At 44.9% G+C, this 16916-nt stretch overlaps 1 protein-coding gene across 1 annotated transcript in view; it reads right to left on the reverse strand.

Moving 5' to 3' along the window:
* ME3 (malic enzyme 3, NADP(+)-dependent, mitochondrial) overlaps nucleotides 1-16916 on the reverse strand; it is a gene marked incomplete at its 5' end in the record, with an annotated part of 41186 nt that overhangs the window by 4238 nt on the left and 20032 nt on the right. The window contains 3 exons of the mRNA XM_010076934.1: nucleotides 132-245; nucleotides 1479-1576; nucleotides 13026-13135. Coding sequence (XP_010075236.1) covers nucleotides 132-245; nucleotides 1479-1576; nucleotides 13026-13135 — 322 coding nt within the window. The remainder of the gene's footprint in view (nucleotides 1-131; nucleotides 246-1478; nucleotides 1577-13025; nucleotides 13136-16916) is intronic.

The following is a 16916-nucleotide window of genomic DNA, read 5'->3' on the forward strand; positions in this document are numbered from 1 at the left end:
GCTGACACCAATAAAACTGCAGCTCGTACTCCAGGGCTGAGCAGGGGTCCAAGGTATCTGCCTTCTCTGGCCTCTCTCTAGCTTGCAGAAGGTGGCGGGGGACTGGAGTTCAGCTCTAGAAACAGATTTACCTTCACAATCAGTCCCTTGGAGTCCACCATCCAAATTTTTTTGATGGCATCCTCTCGTGAAATTCCTTCTTTTTCCATGGCCATGAGGATGAGATGAGCTATGCCCATGGCAGCCTGGAACACAGTACATAAACACTTCATTGGGGTATCATCATCTTTTGGGGGGCAAGATTTTAAATGAGAGATATGTTGGGTCATCCTCAGCACTGCACAAAGCAGGTCCATGGTGGTACAGTGCCATGGCATGGGGCTGATTTTAGCATTATAGGTGCTACCATAAATAAAAAACCCACAATTGTCCACCAGAGCAGGCTGCCTGTGAGGCTGGAGCAGACCACAGTTGTCCAGCAGAGCAGGCTGCCTGTGAGGCTGGAGCAGTGGAGGTGGTACCCTGACAGGCAGAGGCTGTCTCCATCATTTAAACCAGCTGCTGCAGGGAAGGAAAAGGGGCAGACACTGAACAAATGTCAGTGATGATGCCAGGACAGAGGAACTCAAAGCTGAGTGGGATTGCTGCATCTGAAGTACCACCAAGAGGAAAATCCTCTTCTCCGATTCCAGCTGAGGAAGCAGCCCTGGACATGCTGCATGTGTTAGTGGTCCTGAAGCTGTGCCTGGCCCTCCTGCCCAGATGAGGACTAACAAGGCAGGATGGTCTCTGTGCCACAGAGATGGTGACCAGCAGAGACACGTCTGCAAGGAGGGGTGGAGAAAGAGAAGAAACAATCTTTGCTTCACACAGGGATCGACAAACAGTGAGTAACAGACTTTGCTTGAAGTCCCACAGGTGGGCAAGAGCTGAGTCAGGACTTGGACCAACACCTTCAGTCCACAGTCCAGGCTTTGGAGACTTGTTCTTCCCCCTCTCTCTTTGAGCAAGGTGCCATACAGGCTACCTGACTTTTGCCACGGGGGCAATATGACTGACTCCAAGAAGTGAGGTTATGTTTTTAGAGTTCCTTGAGTCTGAGCTCTTTTGGCTCTATTGCTAAAGAGACTCTGGTTTACCCTGAATACCATCCCTGAGGACTCAGACCAGCCTTAATGTTCCTGCAGCACCCTGCCTCATTAGAGACTTCCCTCAACGTACTTCCCCGCTGACACATGGGCAGCCTTGTCACATCCAGGAAGTCTGCCCAGAACTCATGGGCCAAGAGGTCACTTGTGGCAACTTCTACACAGCAGCAAGATCCACCTGTGGGACCCACTCCTGCTCAGTGACAAGGAACCTGCTTCTGTGCTTTGTTTTCATGAAGCCAAGCCTTGCAGGAAGTTCCACAGCTGACTTTTCTCTCTCTAAATTTGAATTTAGATCATATTTAGGAACAAACTTAAGAACATTCCTACCTCTCCAGCTCCTTGGAAAACAAACTTATGGTCAGAGAGCTTGTTCTTTGTGATCCTTAAGGCTGCAAAGATGCCAGCAACTGCAACAGACGCAGTGCCTGAAAAGAAAGAAACACCGTGAGATCGTCAGCCTGGCAAATGGATTGTCTGCCCTACTCATATGCTGTTAGAAACCTTGTGGTAGGAACCATTCTCTTAGATCCTGTCACTAAAGGATCCGACTGCCTTCCTTACTCTGAAATATTAATCCTCAGATGACCCCTGTAAGGCAGGTGAACACCAGTTTCCCTCTATATAGACTCAAAGGGACACTAAGTCCCAGAATGACAGAAGTTAATACCTAACTCCCAAGGGTTTAAGATGCATGTGAGTTGGCTAAGGTCACAGGAGATATCTGTAGCAGAGCGGTGGTCTGAACTTGGGCACCCTTGTCACAAAATCCTCTGTGATCATGGAATTACCATCCTCTTCGCCTCATTTACCTTCACAGCCCAGTACCACTTTCTTTTTTTTTTACTTCCCTGATACCCTGACTCAGGGCCATCGTGCCTCACTGCCGAGCATTAAGGAGTCATTGAGAACGTGAGTTGGTCCCAGATTAGTGAGAAAGAACACAGTCTATGGAGAGCAGAGTCCTGCTGTTACAGCCACCATGATACATACAGCTTTCCATCCATCAAGGGAGGCAGATGCCTAGACCGAATAAACCTGCCTTCAGCCCACATCAGTCACATATAGTATTCTCCTAATGTCCCAGCCCAGGTGTAGGAATGTGGTGGGAAGAAATCAAATAAGGCACAGACTAATGGGGATTGAGGCACTGGTGGTATCTCAGGTCACCTGGGCAAGCTGGATACAAGTGTTAAAGGTGAGCTAGGAATGAAGGAGGCAGTTTTATCACAGAATATCTCCAGCTGGAAGGGACCCATAAGGATCATTGAGTATGTTAAGTTTTATTCCTCAGCGTTTTAAAGAATACCAGTTTGGATGTGCTCCAGTTCTGATGCTGTCCCCAGCTCTAACGCTGGTCTCTCTGTTCTCATCTTCAGAAGCTTTATGAGAAATCAGGGAGTCCACGAGTAACAAGTCTTGCGTGGGTGGTCATGGGTGGTGCAGACAACAAACCTTTTTAGGCTAATAAACCTGATTTCACCAAATTGCCAGTATTTCCTATTTTCCTGCCCATTTAATCATCCAGCGCATCAGTGTTTCAATCAGCCAATGCCTCAGTGAGACCCCTTGCAGGGTCCTTGGGCCCTGGGGTGCTGCCAGGCATCAGTGAGCAGCCCGTCTGGGAAACGAGAGCAGGTCATGAGCAAAGCGTGACCATGAGCAGTGAAACCAGCAGAGGGTGCTGCCTCATCTGACAAGGACCGAGAAAAACAAAATCAGCTTTACCTGCTCCTTTTCTTTAGTGCAAAAGCCACAGCTAAACTAGAAATCTGCTGGTATAGCATGGCATCGGGGAATGATTTCCTCTCACTATTATCACAGCTAAACTAGAAATCTACTGGTATAGCATAGCATCGGGGAATGATTTCCTCTCACTATTATTTCCATGCAAGCAGGAAACCTAGTGGGAGCAGTTACTCTGGCAGAGAAGTAACTTTGATTGACACAGCTTATTTTGCTTGGGGAACCTACATAAGCTACTCTGACAAAGAAAGTCTTTATTGCACAGACAAGAAGTGTTTATCAGTACCACTAGCTCACCAACATTTTGCTTTTATAATTCAAGTGAGTTAAGTTCTCCAAAAATGAATAATTAGCACCACTTAAGATTGGTGCTGGTTTAGCAGAGATGGCAGTAGCCTCATTCCCACAGAAAACAGCGTGTCCACGTGCAGGCACACCAATAGAGAATGGCAGCGGCATCATTTCTTACTCATGAAGGCATTGTGAGCATCCGTGTCTTAAACACAAAGTGGATGAGACTAACTGTTGGTGGCTGCATACGCTGCTTCTTGCAAAGAATCACTTGAGACACTTGCTTCAGCACCAAGGATGAATTCCCCTCATTGTCTCAGAAAATGGTTTGGATCAGTTTATTTCCAGATCCAGACCATCTGAGTTCAGTCAGGTTAAAAGGGAGTTGATGTGGAGGGAACCAGCCATGGAGTGCTCTGCTGCTTCAGTATTAACATGTCAACTCAGACAACTGAAGGATGTATATGAAGGATTTCCTCTTGCTTCTCCTGCACTAAATCTCTGCCTTTTAAAGCTGTATTTAGAGTAATGTATTTACCTGGCAAAATGCTATGCTATTGGAGTAGAAAAATTACAGAGGAAGATAAGCAACATCCAAGGAATTTAAGAGAACACCAGATAATTGTGTAGTTTTTAGATTTTGCTTTTTATGGCTGTCATATATGACATATATATATATAGTTAGCCCACGCTCATTGTGTGTATTTTGGTAAGTCTATAATCAGGACTGCTTGGCTTGCTGCCATGCCAGATGCTAAGGATGGAACTTCTCTGAACAAACATGTATGATGATCCTGCTCGTGCTAAAGCCGGACACCTGAACTGGGTCAAATGAAATGCACCCTAAAAGGGTCACTACCACCACAGTTTTTTAAGAGAGACAAGATAACTGGAATACATGTAGGCACTTCTTTTGCAGACATCTAAAGTTTGGAGGAAGGGATCCAACTCTGGCTCTGAACTGCAAAGAAAAGTGGGGACAGACCAGGGTACCACAGCTGTCAGCGATGCCAAGCTTGTGACATGCAGCAGAATGTGAACACCTGCGTACACACTCACACATGCTCACACGCTATCTCTCAGGCTAACTTTGCACAGAAATCCTCAAACCCCTGTGTGGGTGGGAGTGAGGAACTGATCAGAGGAAAAAATCCAAAAGTGAAACAATTACAACGTGACAGTGTAAGCATCAGGTCACAGCATTAGCAGCAATAGATGTCTGGAAAGTATTTAAAATAAAGAAATGTAACTGGAGAAATATCTTGTTTCTCTTGGTCCTGACCCAGGCGAAATTGCTGCATACCCCATGAATGTCAAGAAGTCTGATGGGACAAATGCTGGTATCTGCAAACCCATTTAAACAGAATACGCTCGTGGGACATTCAGCAGAGAGACTCGAGGTCTTTTTAAAGATGTTACTAGCAGGAATTTGAGAAGTGGGGCATACGGAAAGAAAGGGTGCATGGATTCAGTCTGCAGAGCAGTGTGCGCTTTGCAGAGCGGAGACCTGTGGGACTGGGTGTGCCATTACTCATCCCTCCGCACTGCTCTGCACCTCTGACTAACAGCAGGGCTCTGTTCAGCTCTGCCTTTCCTAATCCTCCTCCTCTCTCTCCAATGTGTTTCTAATCCCTCCATGTCTCCCAAACTGCACCTCACGCCTATTACTCAACTAGCAAAGTTACTGTACTTTGGTCTCGGCTCAATATTTTTCTTTGATAATTATGATTTCTGAGCATGGAACAATAGTGCATCTCCATGGAGGCAAGTTCACAGCTGGTTCATATAAGGAACTGGCTAATCACTGTGCTTCAATTCCAAAAAGATCACAGAATGAGGGGGGGCAACCCTCACCATGAGCTAGAGCAAGAAAAAAACAACTACCCTTCAACACATTGTTCTATATGTTTTCCAAAGAGATTGAACGCTGCTATTGCAGATGACTATCTCCTTAAGTAAATAGCAAGAGCCAGCTTGGCTGGTCTCTGTCTGAGGTGAGATACAGGGGGACACAGACAGAAGAAATTAAGTGCTCGCAGATCATCCTGTCTGACCAAGACTCAAAGTGAACGCTCAACTTAATATGAGAAAATAGCACACAGACCTCAGGAGCCTTGCTGGGGAATCCAGCATAACAGGATCAGCAAAGAAAAGAGGCATTTAAAACTAAGGTACACTCAGGAAAAAGGCCATCCCTGTAGGACTTAATCTCTGATAACTCAGGCACATTCAGAATATTGTAAAATATTAAGGAAACCCTCCTTGAGACTGATTTTCACTTGCACTCATGTAAGTCAGAACGAGCCCCAACAGATGTCAGTGGTGCTACACTGGAGCATAACCAGGGGAAAAGGATCTTCTCCACAGCTTCAGGACACTGCACAGGTGGAGAAGGCTGCAGCCCATGCCCAGGGACCTCATCCTTCGTTCAGAGCAGGAAGAGCGCATAGAGGGGCGGATGGCTTCACACATGGAGATTTGGGCAGCGCTGGCGCACAGCGAAAGAGCTGCCCAGCGCCCATGTCAAGGCTGCACCGCGTGTGACAGCATCCAGTGGCTAAGCAGGGGACATGGGCAAAAGCACGGCCACTGCGGATGCCTGGGGGGCAGGAGCCCCTCCATGCTGAGGGCTGGCACTGCCTTGTCACCTGTCCTGGGCGCAGGCTGAGCGGAGCAGAGTATCACCACCACGGCAAAGCCTTCCGACAGCAGCAGCGATGGGAGCACGCTGCCACACCACTGCCCGTTTCTTCATACAACACCCGTGTGGGTGATTCCCCCTTTTCCACAGCACGCTGGTGGGAGAGATGGACAAATTCAGCCTGATCATTTACTTTTTACCCTTGCCCCACCTGCTTACGCTTTGCCCCATCAAAACCATGCCACGATGGGGGCCTGGGGAACAGCAAACGCCAGTTTAACAGCTCCAGCAAAGGGCAGCCAAGAAAATATATCTGAATTTATGGACGCAAAGGAAGCATAGGGCTTTTCCAAATCCTGGTTTACATTAACTCCCTGCAGCGGTTCCGCCTGTTACTGGAAAGCAGAGTGGAGCCTGTCCAGATCCACTCCAAATACATAATCAAAAGTCAAACACAACAAAGCTGAAGCAAAAAGCTGCTGAAGTGTTTGCAGCTTGAGGTCTTCACCTCCATGGCTGTGGGATATTGTTATCCTTCCCCCAAAGGGCCTCTGTAAGACATTAAGAAAATAAACCTAGAAATGGTGTGGTGCAAGGCAATGAGAACAGCAGTAAAATGCACAGCACCGATGCTCAGGGAAGGAACTTTTTCTCTACTAACAGATTTAGGGGCACTAGTGACCCAGGAGAGGTGGTGGTATGGTGAAGAGCTGTCTGACCATGGAAACACAGAGGCTACCAGGCAGCTGCCAGCACTGCACAAGAAAGCATCCCTGTCTCCATCGCAGCAGTGGAGACCCTGTGGATGCTGTTTTATCCCAATGAGCTAAACCAGAGCTCAGCCCTGTTATTCTGTTCATTTTGCCTCTTTAGCCTGGACTTAAAGCTCAGACAGCTCAACACCGGGGTGACACATGCTGTTCTTTACTGCAAAGGAGGAGTGTGCAATGGCATCCAGTGAACAAGAGAAATAGTGAACAAGAAAAGCAGGAAAGGAAAGGGGACCAAATGTTACAATCCCCAAAATGACAGAAGATACAGGGCAGATCTTTAGGGCCCTGCACCCCTAAGCCTAAAACACTGAGGCCCCTTTACACTCAGGAGTCTGTACTGTTCTGACCCAGCTTGTTCAGCAGTGATGTGTGATTCAGACAAGTCTAGGAGCTGGCCCTTAAATAGTTAATGTAGTAGCATCAAGAGAAAGTGCAGGAGCATCTTCTGCAGGGCACAGCAGGTCCAAAAGGGCCTGGTAATGGTGAACCCCTGAGGACTGAGAACATCTCCACATCTATCTTCAGGCTGGGTGAATGCCCACAGGGAAAGCGTGCTGCTCAGGAGCTGCCTGGCAGGACACGGACTGCTTTGTTCTGCAGCAGGGTATCGTCCAGTGCTCCCTTCCTATTGTGCTTCCCCCCTTCCTTAGCTTCCTGTGGTAATTACTGATGCATTTTCCACGCCAGCTGAAACAACAAAGTAAGATACTGTACCATTTTAATCTGCTCAAATTAGTTAATGCCGAGCCAAATACTAGCTTCGTCTGCTTCTCACAGCACATGGAAATGTGCCTGCAAAACAGGCCACGTTTGCACATGATTAATTTCTAACTTGCTGAAATGTTTGAAGCTGCTCAGATTTGCAGTGCTGGAGTCAGCCTGTTCCCAACCTCAGCTGAGGTCTGGGAGCAGTGTTCCTCCAGGCTGAGACACCACTTCCTGAAGTGTCCTGGAAAGGTTATGGAAAGGTTATCTGCTAGAATAATGAGAAAAGGTGGCTGGTGGGTCAAGAGATATTTTCAGACTCATCAGCAGTCACACATCCAACAACAAAGGGGAATCATTGCTCTAATGACTGGGAAAAGACCCAGAGAGTTTCTGTGGAAGTGATGACCCCTGTGCAGCTTGCAGGCTGCAATCTAAGCCCGAAGAATTCATGTTTGATACCTGAACATGGAGGGTAACACACTGATTAACCAGGAGAATGAATTTTTCATTGAAAAAATAAGGTTGGAAGAGATGCCTGGATGTCACCTAGCCCAGTATCTGCTTAAAGCAGGGCCAGCTTCTGAATGAGATTAGGCTGCTTAGGGTCTTCTCGAAGGATAAGAGTCCCAAGGCCTCTGCACAACTTGTCCCAATGTTCAACCACTCTCATAGTGAGCAATGGTTTTTTTATATCTGATCAGATAACTGAATAATGGCACTGAAAGATCTCTGCTGGAGCATAAAGATTTCAGCTCAGCAAGCCAAGTCAACAAATTCCAGTCACAGGTTGATGGGTCTGATCCTATTTGTGCTTAGCCCAGGCACAAACTCCTGCTGATTCTTTGGTTAGTCAGTGCACATCTTTGAAGGCTGTGTTGGAATTAGGCTCTTTACCACAAAGACACTGAGACGTGCACCCAGAGCCCTAATCCCATGCTGAGAACATTAGGTTTGCAAAGGGTTTCTATGGACTCTTGCCTAGTTAGCAGGGATTATTCAACAGACAAAGTCCATGAGACCCAATGAGATGCATCTGAGGATGCTGAGACATGTAGCCAATGTCATGACAAAGTCATTCTTTGAAAGGTTTTGCTAACTGGGGAGATTCCCAATTACTGAAAGAGACAAATGTCACACCCATCTTCAAGAAGAGCCAGATGAAGGATCCAGGGAATTTTAGGTCAGTCAGCCTAACCTCAGTACCTGGGGATTACAAAGCAAATCTTCCTGGAAGGCATGTCTAGGAACACGAAAGTGACTGAGAACAGCATGGATTTCCCAAGGCAAATCATGGCTGACCAACCTGGCTGCCTTCTGTGATGAGACAACGGGCTATGTGGACAAGAAGACGGCAGTGGGTGTTGCTTTCTTTGACCTGCATAAGGCCTTTGAAATATCTCCCAAAGCATCGCTAAACTGGAGAAATACAGATTGAACAAGTGGACTACCAGGTGGGTGAAAAAGTGGCTGGGCTGCTGGACAAAAAGGCTTGTGGTCAGTGGTACAAAGAGGCCACTACTATTTATGTTGTATTAACAACCTGGATGATAAGACAAAGTGCACCCTGAGCAAGTTCATGGATATTGAGGACAGTGATTGAGAACTGTCACTCACAGGGGTCTCAGCAGGCTGGGGAAATGGGCTCAGGGAAACCTCAGGAAGGTCATCAAAGGCAAATACAAAGTGCTGCGCCTGGGAAGAAGAAATAACCTCATGCAACAGCACACGGTAGGGGCTGATGGCTGAAAAGCAGCTTTGCAGAAGAGGACTTGAGGGTACTGGTGGACAACAAGTTGAAGATGAGCCAGCAATATGCCCTTGTGGCACAGAAGGCCAACAGCCTGCCAGACTGTGTCAACGAAGTCTAGACAGCAGGTCAAGGAAAGTGATGATTTTTTTCTATTTCGGCACTTTTGAGGTCATATCTAGACTCCCATTTGGGGCTCTCAGCACAAGGAATATATTGATAAACTGGAGTAAGTCCAGAGGAGGGCCATCAACATGACCAGGGTGTACAAGGAGGACTGAGGAGCCTGGCTGTGATTAGGTTGGAGAAGACTAAGAGGGCATCTAATTTCTGCCTACAACTACTTACTTAGTGTTTGTAAAGGAGCCAGATTCTTCTCAGAAGTGCACAGCAAAAGGATGAGGGCAATGAACATAAGTTGGATCTAGGAAAATTAGATATTAGGGGGAAAAAGGCACAAAGAAGATGAAAAAAACTTTGGAACAGGTAGCACAAGAGGTTGTGAATATCCATCCTTGTAGATACTGAAAATTAGTTGGCTGGACAAGGGTCTGAGGACCCTGATCTAATGTCAAAATTGGATCTAAGTTTGAAATCACCTTTTAATTGAGTGAGGAGTTGGACTGGGTGATGTCCAGAGGTCCCTTCCAAACTAATCTCTTCAATGATTTTACATACTTTGTCGTATGAAGCATGAAGCCAGAGATGCCTGTCTCAGGGATTCACAAGACTTGACACTTTTGTAAGACTTTTCAGTTATCTACTTTCTGTTTATGCACAATGAAGTGGAGCAAAGTTACAGAGTTACAGTAGGAAGAGAAAGAGCAGGATCTAAACCAGTCTCGTGTCCCTCCAAGTCCATATGTGCTTCACCGCCTCCTGTGGTACCTTACTGGGAAAAAGGAAGAAGTGACAATCAGTTTTCTCCCGTAGAGCTGAAATTGATGCTGTTGCCCCTTGCATGAACCCAGACAGAGCTGGGAAAGGCCTGATGTCATCACCCCCATAGAGAAACGAGAAGCACTCCCGTAACAGGGAGCTCCCACACGTGGGCACTGCAAGCCAGCTCCGGCCAGCTCCAGGCTGATGGCTTTGAGAACGAGAGCAATCGCTGTGTCCGGGTTTGAGGTACCTGGCAGGTGTCCCACTCAGCATCAGCAGGCTGGCTTGGACTGGAAGAGGTTTGAGTCACTTTAATTCTGTGGGGTTAGGATGGATTTGGCAATACTGCAATTTGTGTAACCAAAAAAAAAAAAAATAAAGTGTGTGTTAATATTTTAAACTTCTTTCTGTTTGTGTAGGGCCTGGGGCAGCAAGAGGGTGGCCTAAAGGAGATGAAGTGGAGCAGTTTATACTTTCTTCCCACACCTTGTCTCTGTGTGTGTGTGTGTGTGTGCAGATTGCATTCAGAGTCCCTCTAACCAATGGGCAATGAGTTTAAATTAGTATAGCTCAGGCCTGATCTAACTTGCACTGCTTGTGCCTAAGATGTGTTTTTAAATCAATATACTTAGAACAATGCCAGGTCAGAAGCTGGGATAATTCAGGCTTCAGGAGGTCTGTTCCTGCCTGACTGGAGGAAAAATGAATCAGCTTCAACAAGGCTTTGTATAATTCTCATTAATCATTTAAAACACAATTTGCATTGAAATCTCCCCCTTTTTTATGCAGGGGAGTCATGAAACACCAGCGTGTTAGAAAAGAGAAAGTCTGAGGCAAAACCAAAGAAAAGGAGGGTTTAAAAAAATGGCACTTCCTACCTTTCTCGTATTATCCAGGGATACAGTGGGGTATATTAGGGTAGGTAGATCAGACTACTCATCTCAGCTTCAACTCCAAGATAGAGTTAACTGAGCAGATCCAAGTTACTTCAGCTTCCCAAAGGTCCTCAAAACTCATTCCTGACTACAGCCCGGCTTCGAATCCCCTTTTCTTTCTGGCAACTACATAAAAAAGCCTGAAACAGTGGCTTGCTTCCCTTGACTCATTATTTGTCTGACCCGGCTTTGAATCCCCTTTTCTTTCTGACAACTACATAAAAAAGCTTGAAACAGCAGCTTGCTTCCCTTGACTCATTATTTGTCTGTGCAAAAGATCAGCGAGATTTCTTTCCTTATCTACTACTGTGGAACCAGTGCCAGATAGATGCTTTACTTGAGAAGATAAGAGAGTTTACTAGTAAGAGAGAAAATCCTGCTGTTTTAACAGGTGAGATTCCAGAGAATTTTCAGGGGACTTGACATCTCCCATGAACGGTGACACACATCTGGAGAGAAGCAGATAATGTCCATTTTATGGCAATGCTGTTTTACAGCATCCTCCTGGATGTGGTTTGCCCCTCTAGGGGAGTGATTTCCAGGAACCGTCTGAGACATTCAGCTATGACCTATGGCCAAAAAGAAACTATAAAAAACCCCACAGTCTCCTGCCTCCCATTCAGAATCTTCAGTTTTGCTTTAATATCCTCTTTTTCTTCTCTCTGTCAATCAAAGAAACTATTCCAATTCACCAAGAAACCTTTCCCATTCACTCTAGTTCCCCCAAGAAAACCTACATCCAGGCCCACAGATGTGCCACTTTGCCTGGCCTCTTTTCCTTTTGACTGCTGAGTCCCCTTCCACTTGCAGAGAGAGGAACTAATCCAAAATAAATTATTGGATTTTTATTATGGGCTTCATCTGTCAATCTCCAGAAAAGTATGAGTTCTTGGTTCCTCCATTCAAGACTTCAATTCAAAAATGCATCTCCTGTGTTCTCCTTTTCAGTGCTGCTCTCTCCATTGAAAGCTTTTGTGGGTGGCAAGGGCGCCTAATGGGTCTTCTTGTACAGGAGTACCTATCTCACCTTCTCTGAAATGCCTCAAGCTCCTCTGCTTCTAAACCTCCTTCATGAAAATGTCTTTGAGCAGGACCACGCATCCCATTACCAACCATATTCCCACAAGCCAGGGTCTTACCCCTTCTTGTGCCATGACAGACATGAACAAGCTGTTACACACACTGCCAAATATTGCTAGATTGGCAGCTGATGCAGAAATAGTGCTGGAAAGTCTGCTCACAAAAGAACCATCATTGTGTGAAAAATAACACTGGCATTTCTTTCAGTCTGTTTCAAGTACAAGTGAGGATAAGTCCAGCCAACTGCAAATAATTAAATCAACAAACCTTGGAAATTTCTGCATGTTGCAAGCAGGACTAGACAAAAGAAGAAAAGATGAAGGGACTCACAGGAGAAGAACTGGTTATTTGTAATCACTTGGGAAGATTCTGTCCCTGTTGGATGGGCAAACAGCCCTTCCAATGGTTTAAAGCAAAGTCAGCACCAGACCAGGATGCCATCAATATGCAATTTGCACCCCACTGTGCATTTTAGCAATTCTGCTGACTGCTGAGCCTCACGGGGCCTGGAGACATGCTGGTTAAAACCTCAGCTTTGCTGCTGTCATTTCTCTTTGGTGCTGGAAGAGTTATGTTAACCACTCTATGGGAGAACGTATCTGTTCTCAGATTATTGTGGAGTTAGCATCCATGGGGAGGAAAGGAGCTGGTTTACCTTTTTGTTTGTGCATGTAATGAGGAGGATAACAACAGAGGGACAATGCCAGGAACTGCTAATGACTACCTGGCTCATGGAAACTGAAAGCCTTGCGTAACTGTTAAAACGTCATCATTGTTTTAGCTAAATTATAGAAAATTAATGGAACTCTAAATTACCTCAATAATCTAAAGCACATGATCCATTTTCTCCCTTGAACAACATTTCTCCAGTGAACAGCTAAATTTCTAAAAACAATGGAGACTCACTTTTCAACTTAGACTGCTGTGCTTTTGTTTATATTTTTAAATGCTTATGTGTAAACTCTAAAATTTATCACACATCTGAGTATTGTATAATAAACAGTCTTGTGAACTTAATTACCTTTCCTCATGACAAGGTGAAGGTTAAATTTGCATTTTCCTAACAGTACTTACCCTGAATATCATCATTGAATGTGCAGTATCTGTTGCGGTATTTATTGAGGAGACGAAAAGCATTAGCATTGGCAAAATCTTCAAACTGGATCAGACAATTCATGCCGTACCTGCAAGTTAAAGGGTAATTAAAAATGGATAAAAATATTTCCACAACATAGGACGATATATACATCTTTTACCAGGACAATGCAGCTACAGTCTGTAGCACGGAGATAAAAGTATCATAAGAGAAATGCATCACAGGAACAGCCAAAAGGATCGCATCGTTCTCAAGGTCCATGCACCCAGAAATGTGGAGTCTCTAAGAACAAATTGTATTCACAATCTGTCTATTCAAGAGGCACAAAGGGCTTCTTAATATGTATACCTATATACCTACATATATACATTAATATATGCATCTTTGGATTATTGGTATGACAAATTTTCAGTGGCATACTTACCAATGAGCTTTTCAAAGTGAAAGAGATGCTTTTTTGCAATGGATATTGCAACTGTCAAGTTGCAGTACATCAAATCTAACTGCAAAGGGAACATCAGTTAAAGGGACACCATCAAGTGCCCACTTCAACTGTAGGTGACCAGGAGATGAGAAAAAAAACCTGCTTGAAGGATCACATGGACTGACTGCTTCACACTGTGATTTCATAGCTGCATTTTTGTGCTTTAGAAACATGTTTCTCTCCACTGAGTTGCTTTGCAGGAAACCAGCAATCAGTGACAGCTAGTGACCCATAGAGTCAAAAGGCAGGAAATAATTACAAACTTTCCATAATTATCCAGTAATACCAGGGCAAGTGTGTAATTTCGAACAATTAGGTAGTATTCGGACTGCTCCATATCTATACAGTTTCAGCACTTTGTATGACTCCAGGCTGCACTAAAGCTTTGCTAATAAAATCTAAAAGGGCCACAAGTACTCTTTTCTCTCACACAAATGTGATGGGGCAGTGGGAAAGGCATAGGGGAAGAGTAATGCAACTATTAGCAACCTCTGGGCTGGAGGCAGGTGAAAGAGCTCTAAATAGCTGCACTGTGTTAGAGACCCGAGCCTCTCTGGGGCTGTAAGTGGTGCAGAGGCAGCATCACTTTACATACCTCCCATTCAGACTTTCCTCCTTTGCCACTGAAAGCTGAGGTAGGGGACACCCCTGCTTTAAACTAGACATTGATACTGGATAAAACATGCTCCATCTGAGAACCGCGGCTCCTTCCGTGAAAAGCTCTTTTCATGGCACTCGCAGTGCGGGCAGTCAGGCTCTCCTGGAAGGGCCTCCAACTTTTTATTATTATTATTTTTCCATTTCAAGTACATCTGTCAGCAAGGAGACAATGATAAGCACACGCATTGTCCTCCTTTATTTGTCTACCATGAGAAACTCTTGCTTTATAAACCCTCTGGTCTCAAAAAGGCTCACATGCTTGCTTCACATTCTCTGTGTTTGCTTTTAGAAAAGGACCACAGTGGGGACAGACTTTTTAGTAGGATCTGTACCAATAGGACAAGGGGTAATGTTTTTTTAAACTAAAAGAGGGTAGATCTAGATTAGATAGAAGGAAGATATTTTTTACAGTGAGGGTGGTGAAAGACCGGAACAGGTTGCCCAGAGGTGGTAAATTCCCCATTGCTGGAAACATTCAAGGTCAGGTTGGACAGGGCTCTGAGCAACCTGCTCTAGTTGAAGATGTCCCTGCTCGTTGCAGGGGTTTTGGACTAGATGCCCTTTAAAGGTCCCTTCCAATGCAAACCATTCTATATTTCTATGATTCCATGAATGATTTTAGAGCTGTGTATGACTTAGAAACAAAAAACTCAGATTCAGCTCAATGCCTCACTCCAGTTAAGTCTCCCAATATCCTATCCCTAGTATTTGCAAAGTAATATTTATATCTGCAAAAATTTCAATGAAAAATTAGGTGCTTGGAGTGTTTGTTGAATCAGGGACACAGAAGCTGTGGAAACTTTTCTACGGGGTCTGCAATGCAGTGTCATCCCCAGAGGGAAGTGTCACTGCTCCTGTCACCAGAGAGCAGCAGAACAGGGCATGGCCACCTTGGACAGCCACGTATGCAGAGATCCCTGCCTGCATACAGCACAGCTCCATGCCAGCTGTTTCCTTTCTTCTGGGCACCTTTCAGCTCTCTTCAGCTTCTTCTTTGGTGATGCTGGGAATGGATGTGGCACACCCACAAGGGAGGACATGTCATGGCAGGTGGTTTTCTTCCCCGCTAATGTTGAATCCAGTGACTGAGGGCATCTTCTATCTATCTCATGACATCTAGGTACTTTTCTACTACCTGTGTACCATCAGAGATGTACTACCACGCCCAGTCCTCATTGTATGTGACCCCCCTCCTCTCCTGAAAGAAAATACAGTGCAGAGGGGTTAAAAATTGCTTTCAAGTATACTTACTCCGCACTCTGCAATGTCAGAGTCCGGTGAGCCCTCTCTAGGTAGGCAAGCATGACTGGTCATACTGGCCAGAAAGGCAGTAACTTCTTGTCTTGTTTACTGTGCTGAAAGGAGCAACAAAAGATCCCTGTGCAATATCCCACTGCACCACAACTCTCACCCTGAGCACGGAGGTTTAGGTGTGGATTTTCCAGGGGACCAATAGGGTTTGAAATTCAGCAAGATCTAGATGCTCAGGTGGGGAAATTCCAGCTTGCAAGACTTCAATGGGGAAAAAAAGCCCTAGAAAAGGGACTGGACAACTACTCCCATTGATTTTGTGACTTTGAACAGGACAAATTCTTTCCTGTACCCCATATGAGAGGCCACATTACATGTCTCAACAGCAACTGCAGTCTATTGAAATTCTGCATTTCTTTTTTATAAGATGCTCTTAAATTGTCCCCAGTGTGTTGCTAACTAAGAGTTACATCGAGTATTTGAGGGACAGACTGCTTATGCACTTTAGGCCTCCCCACTGCAGATTCTGGCAGATATCAAGGAGACATCCAGTATCAAAATTTCTTCTGAAATGCTGAGCAACACTCTGAAAAGCAATAGATGGAGCTTCCAAAGTCTCCTACTCTCTGTAAAGTCTTGGAAGTCAAAACTAACATTGTGGATATCCAAGAAATTTGTGCAAATAAACAGTCCAAAAAGTGCCTGTGAAAATCAGTTTTCTAATGGACGATCCTCTTATCCATTGTTTGGATGTGTAAGGAAAACATGGCTAAGAGGGAGATGACACACCACCCAGAACATCTGCTGACATCTTGCAGCAAAGAATTAGCAAATCTTTAAGCAACTTCAGTTGCTATAGAAACTATTTCTCGTACACCAGTCTTATTATTTATTTGTATCACCGAGGAAATAACATTACCGACTTGCTTAATAAAGCCAGTGATCTCAGCCAGCATTAATGTATGTCTGACCAGCTCTCCAAGGAGCATAGGGGGAGGTGGGTGGGTTTCCCTGACTACAGAGTCAAATTTACAAGTGTATTAACCTGAACATATATTTTTCTCTTTTGAGTACAGAATTCTTTCCTCAATTCATATTCCCAGTCTGCAGCATGAGACAGTGCACAGTTAATTCTATTTTTGTCTTTGACTATTTTTCATTAAGCAGAGCACAAGGAAGGTATGGACACCCATAAACACTTCATTTCTCTTCCTGCCCCTCGGTATGACAGGACAGCGCTGGAATGCAAACTCTTTTCACCGAGCTATTTTTTTAAGATTGTTTTGTTTTTCTTTGGAATATGTCCACTGAGCTTTTTAAGGTACAAACCACATTTTTGAGCCTGTGTGAACTTTTGAAAAATGTGAGAAATAAAGTTTTCATTAAGAAAGACCACAAATTGGTCATGGCAAGACCCTAAGACTGAATGGTTTAAATGTAAGAAACAAATATTTCAGACTCACAGTTAAAGATA

This window comes from Pterocles gutturalis, unplaced genomic scaffold (genome assembly GCF_000699245.1).
Source record: "Pterocles gutturalis isolate BGI_N339 unplaced genomic scaffold, ASM69924v1 scaffold10838, whole genome shotgun sequence".
NCBI lineage: Eukaryota > Metazoa > Chordata > Aves > Pterocliformes > Pteroclidae > Pterocles > Pterocles gutturalis.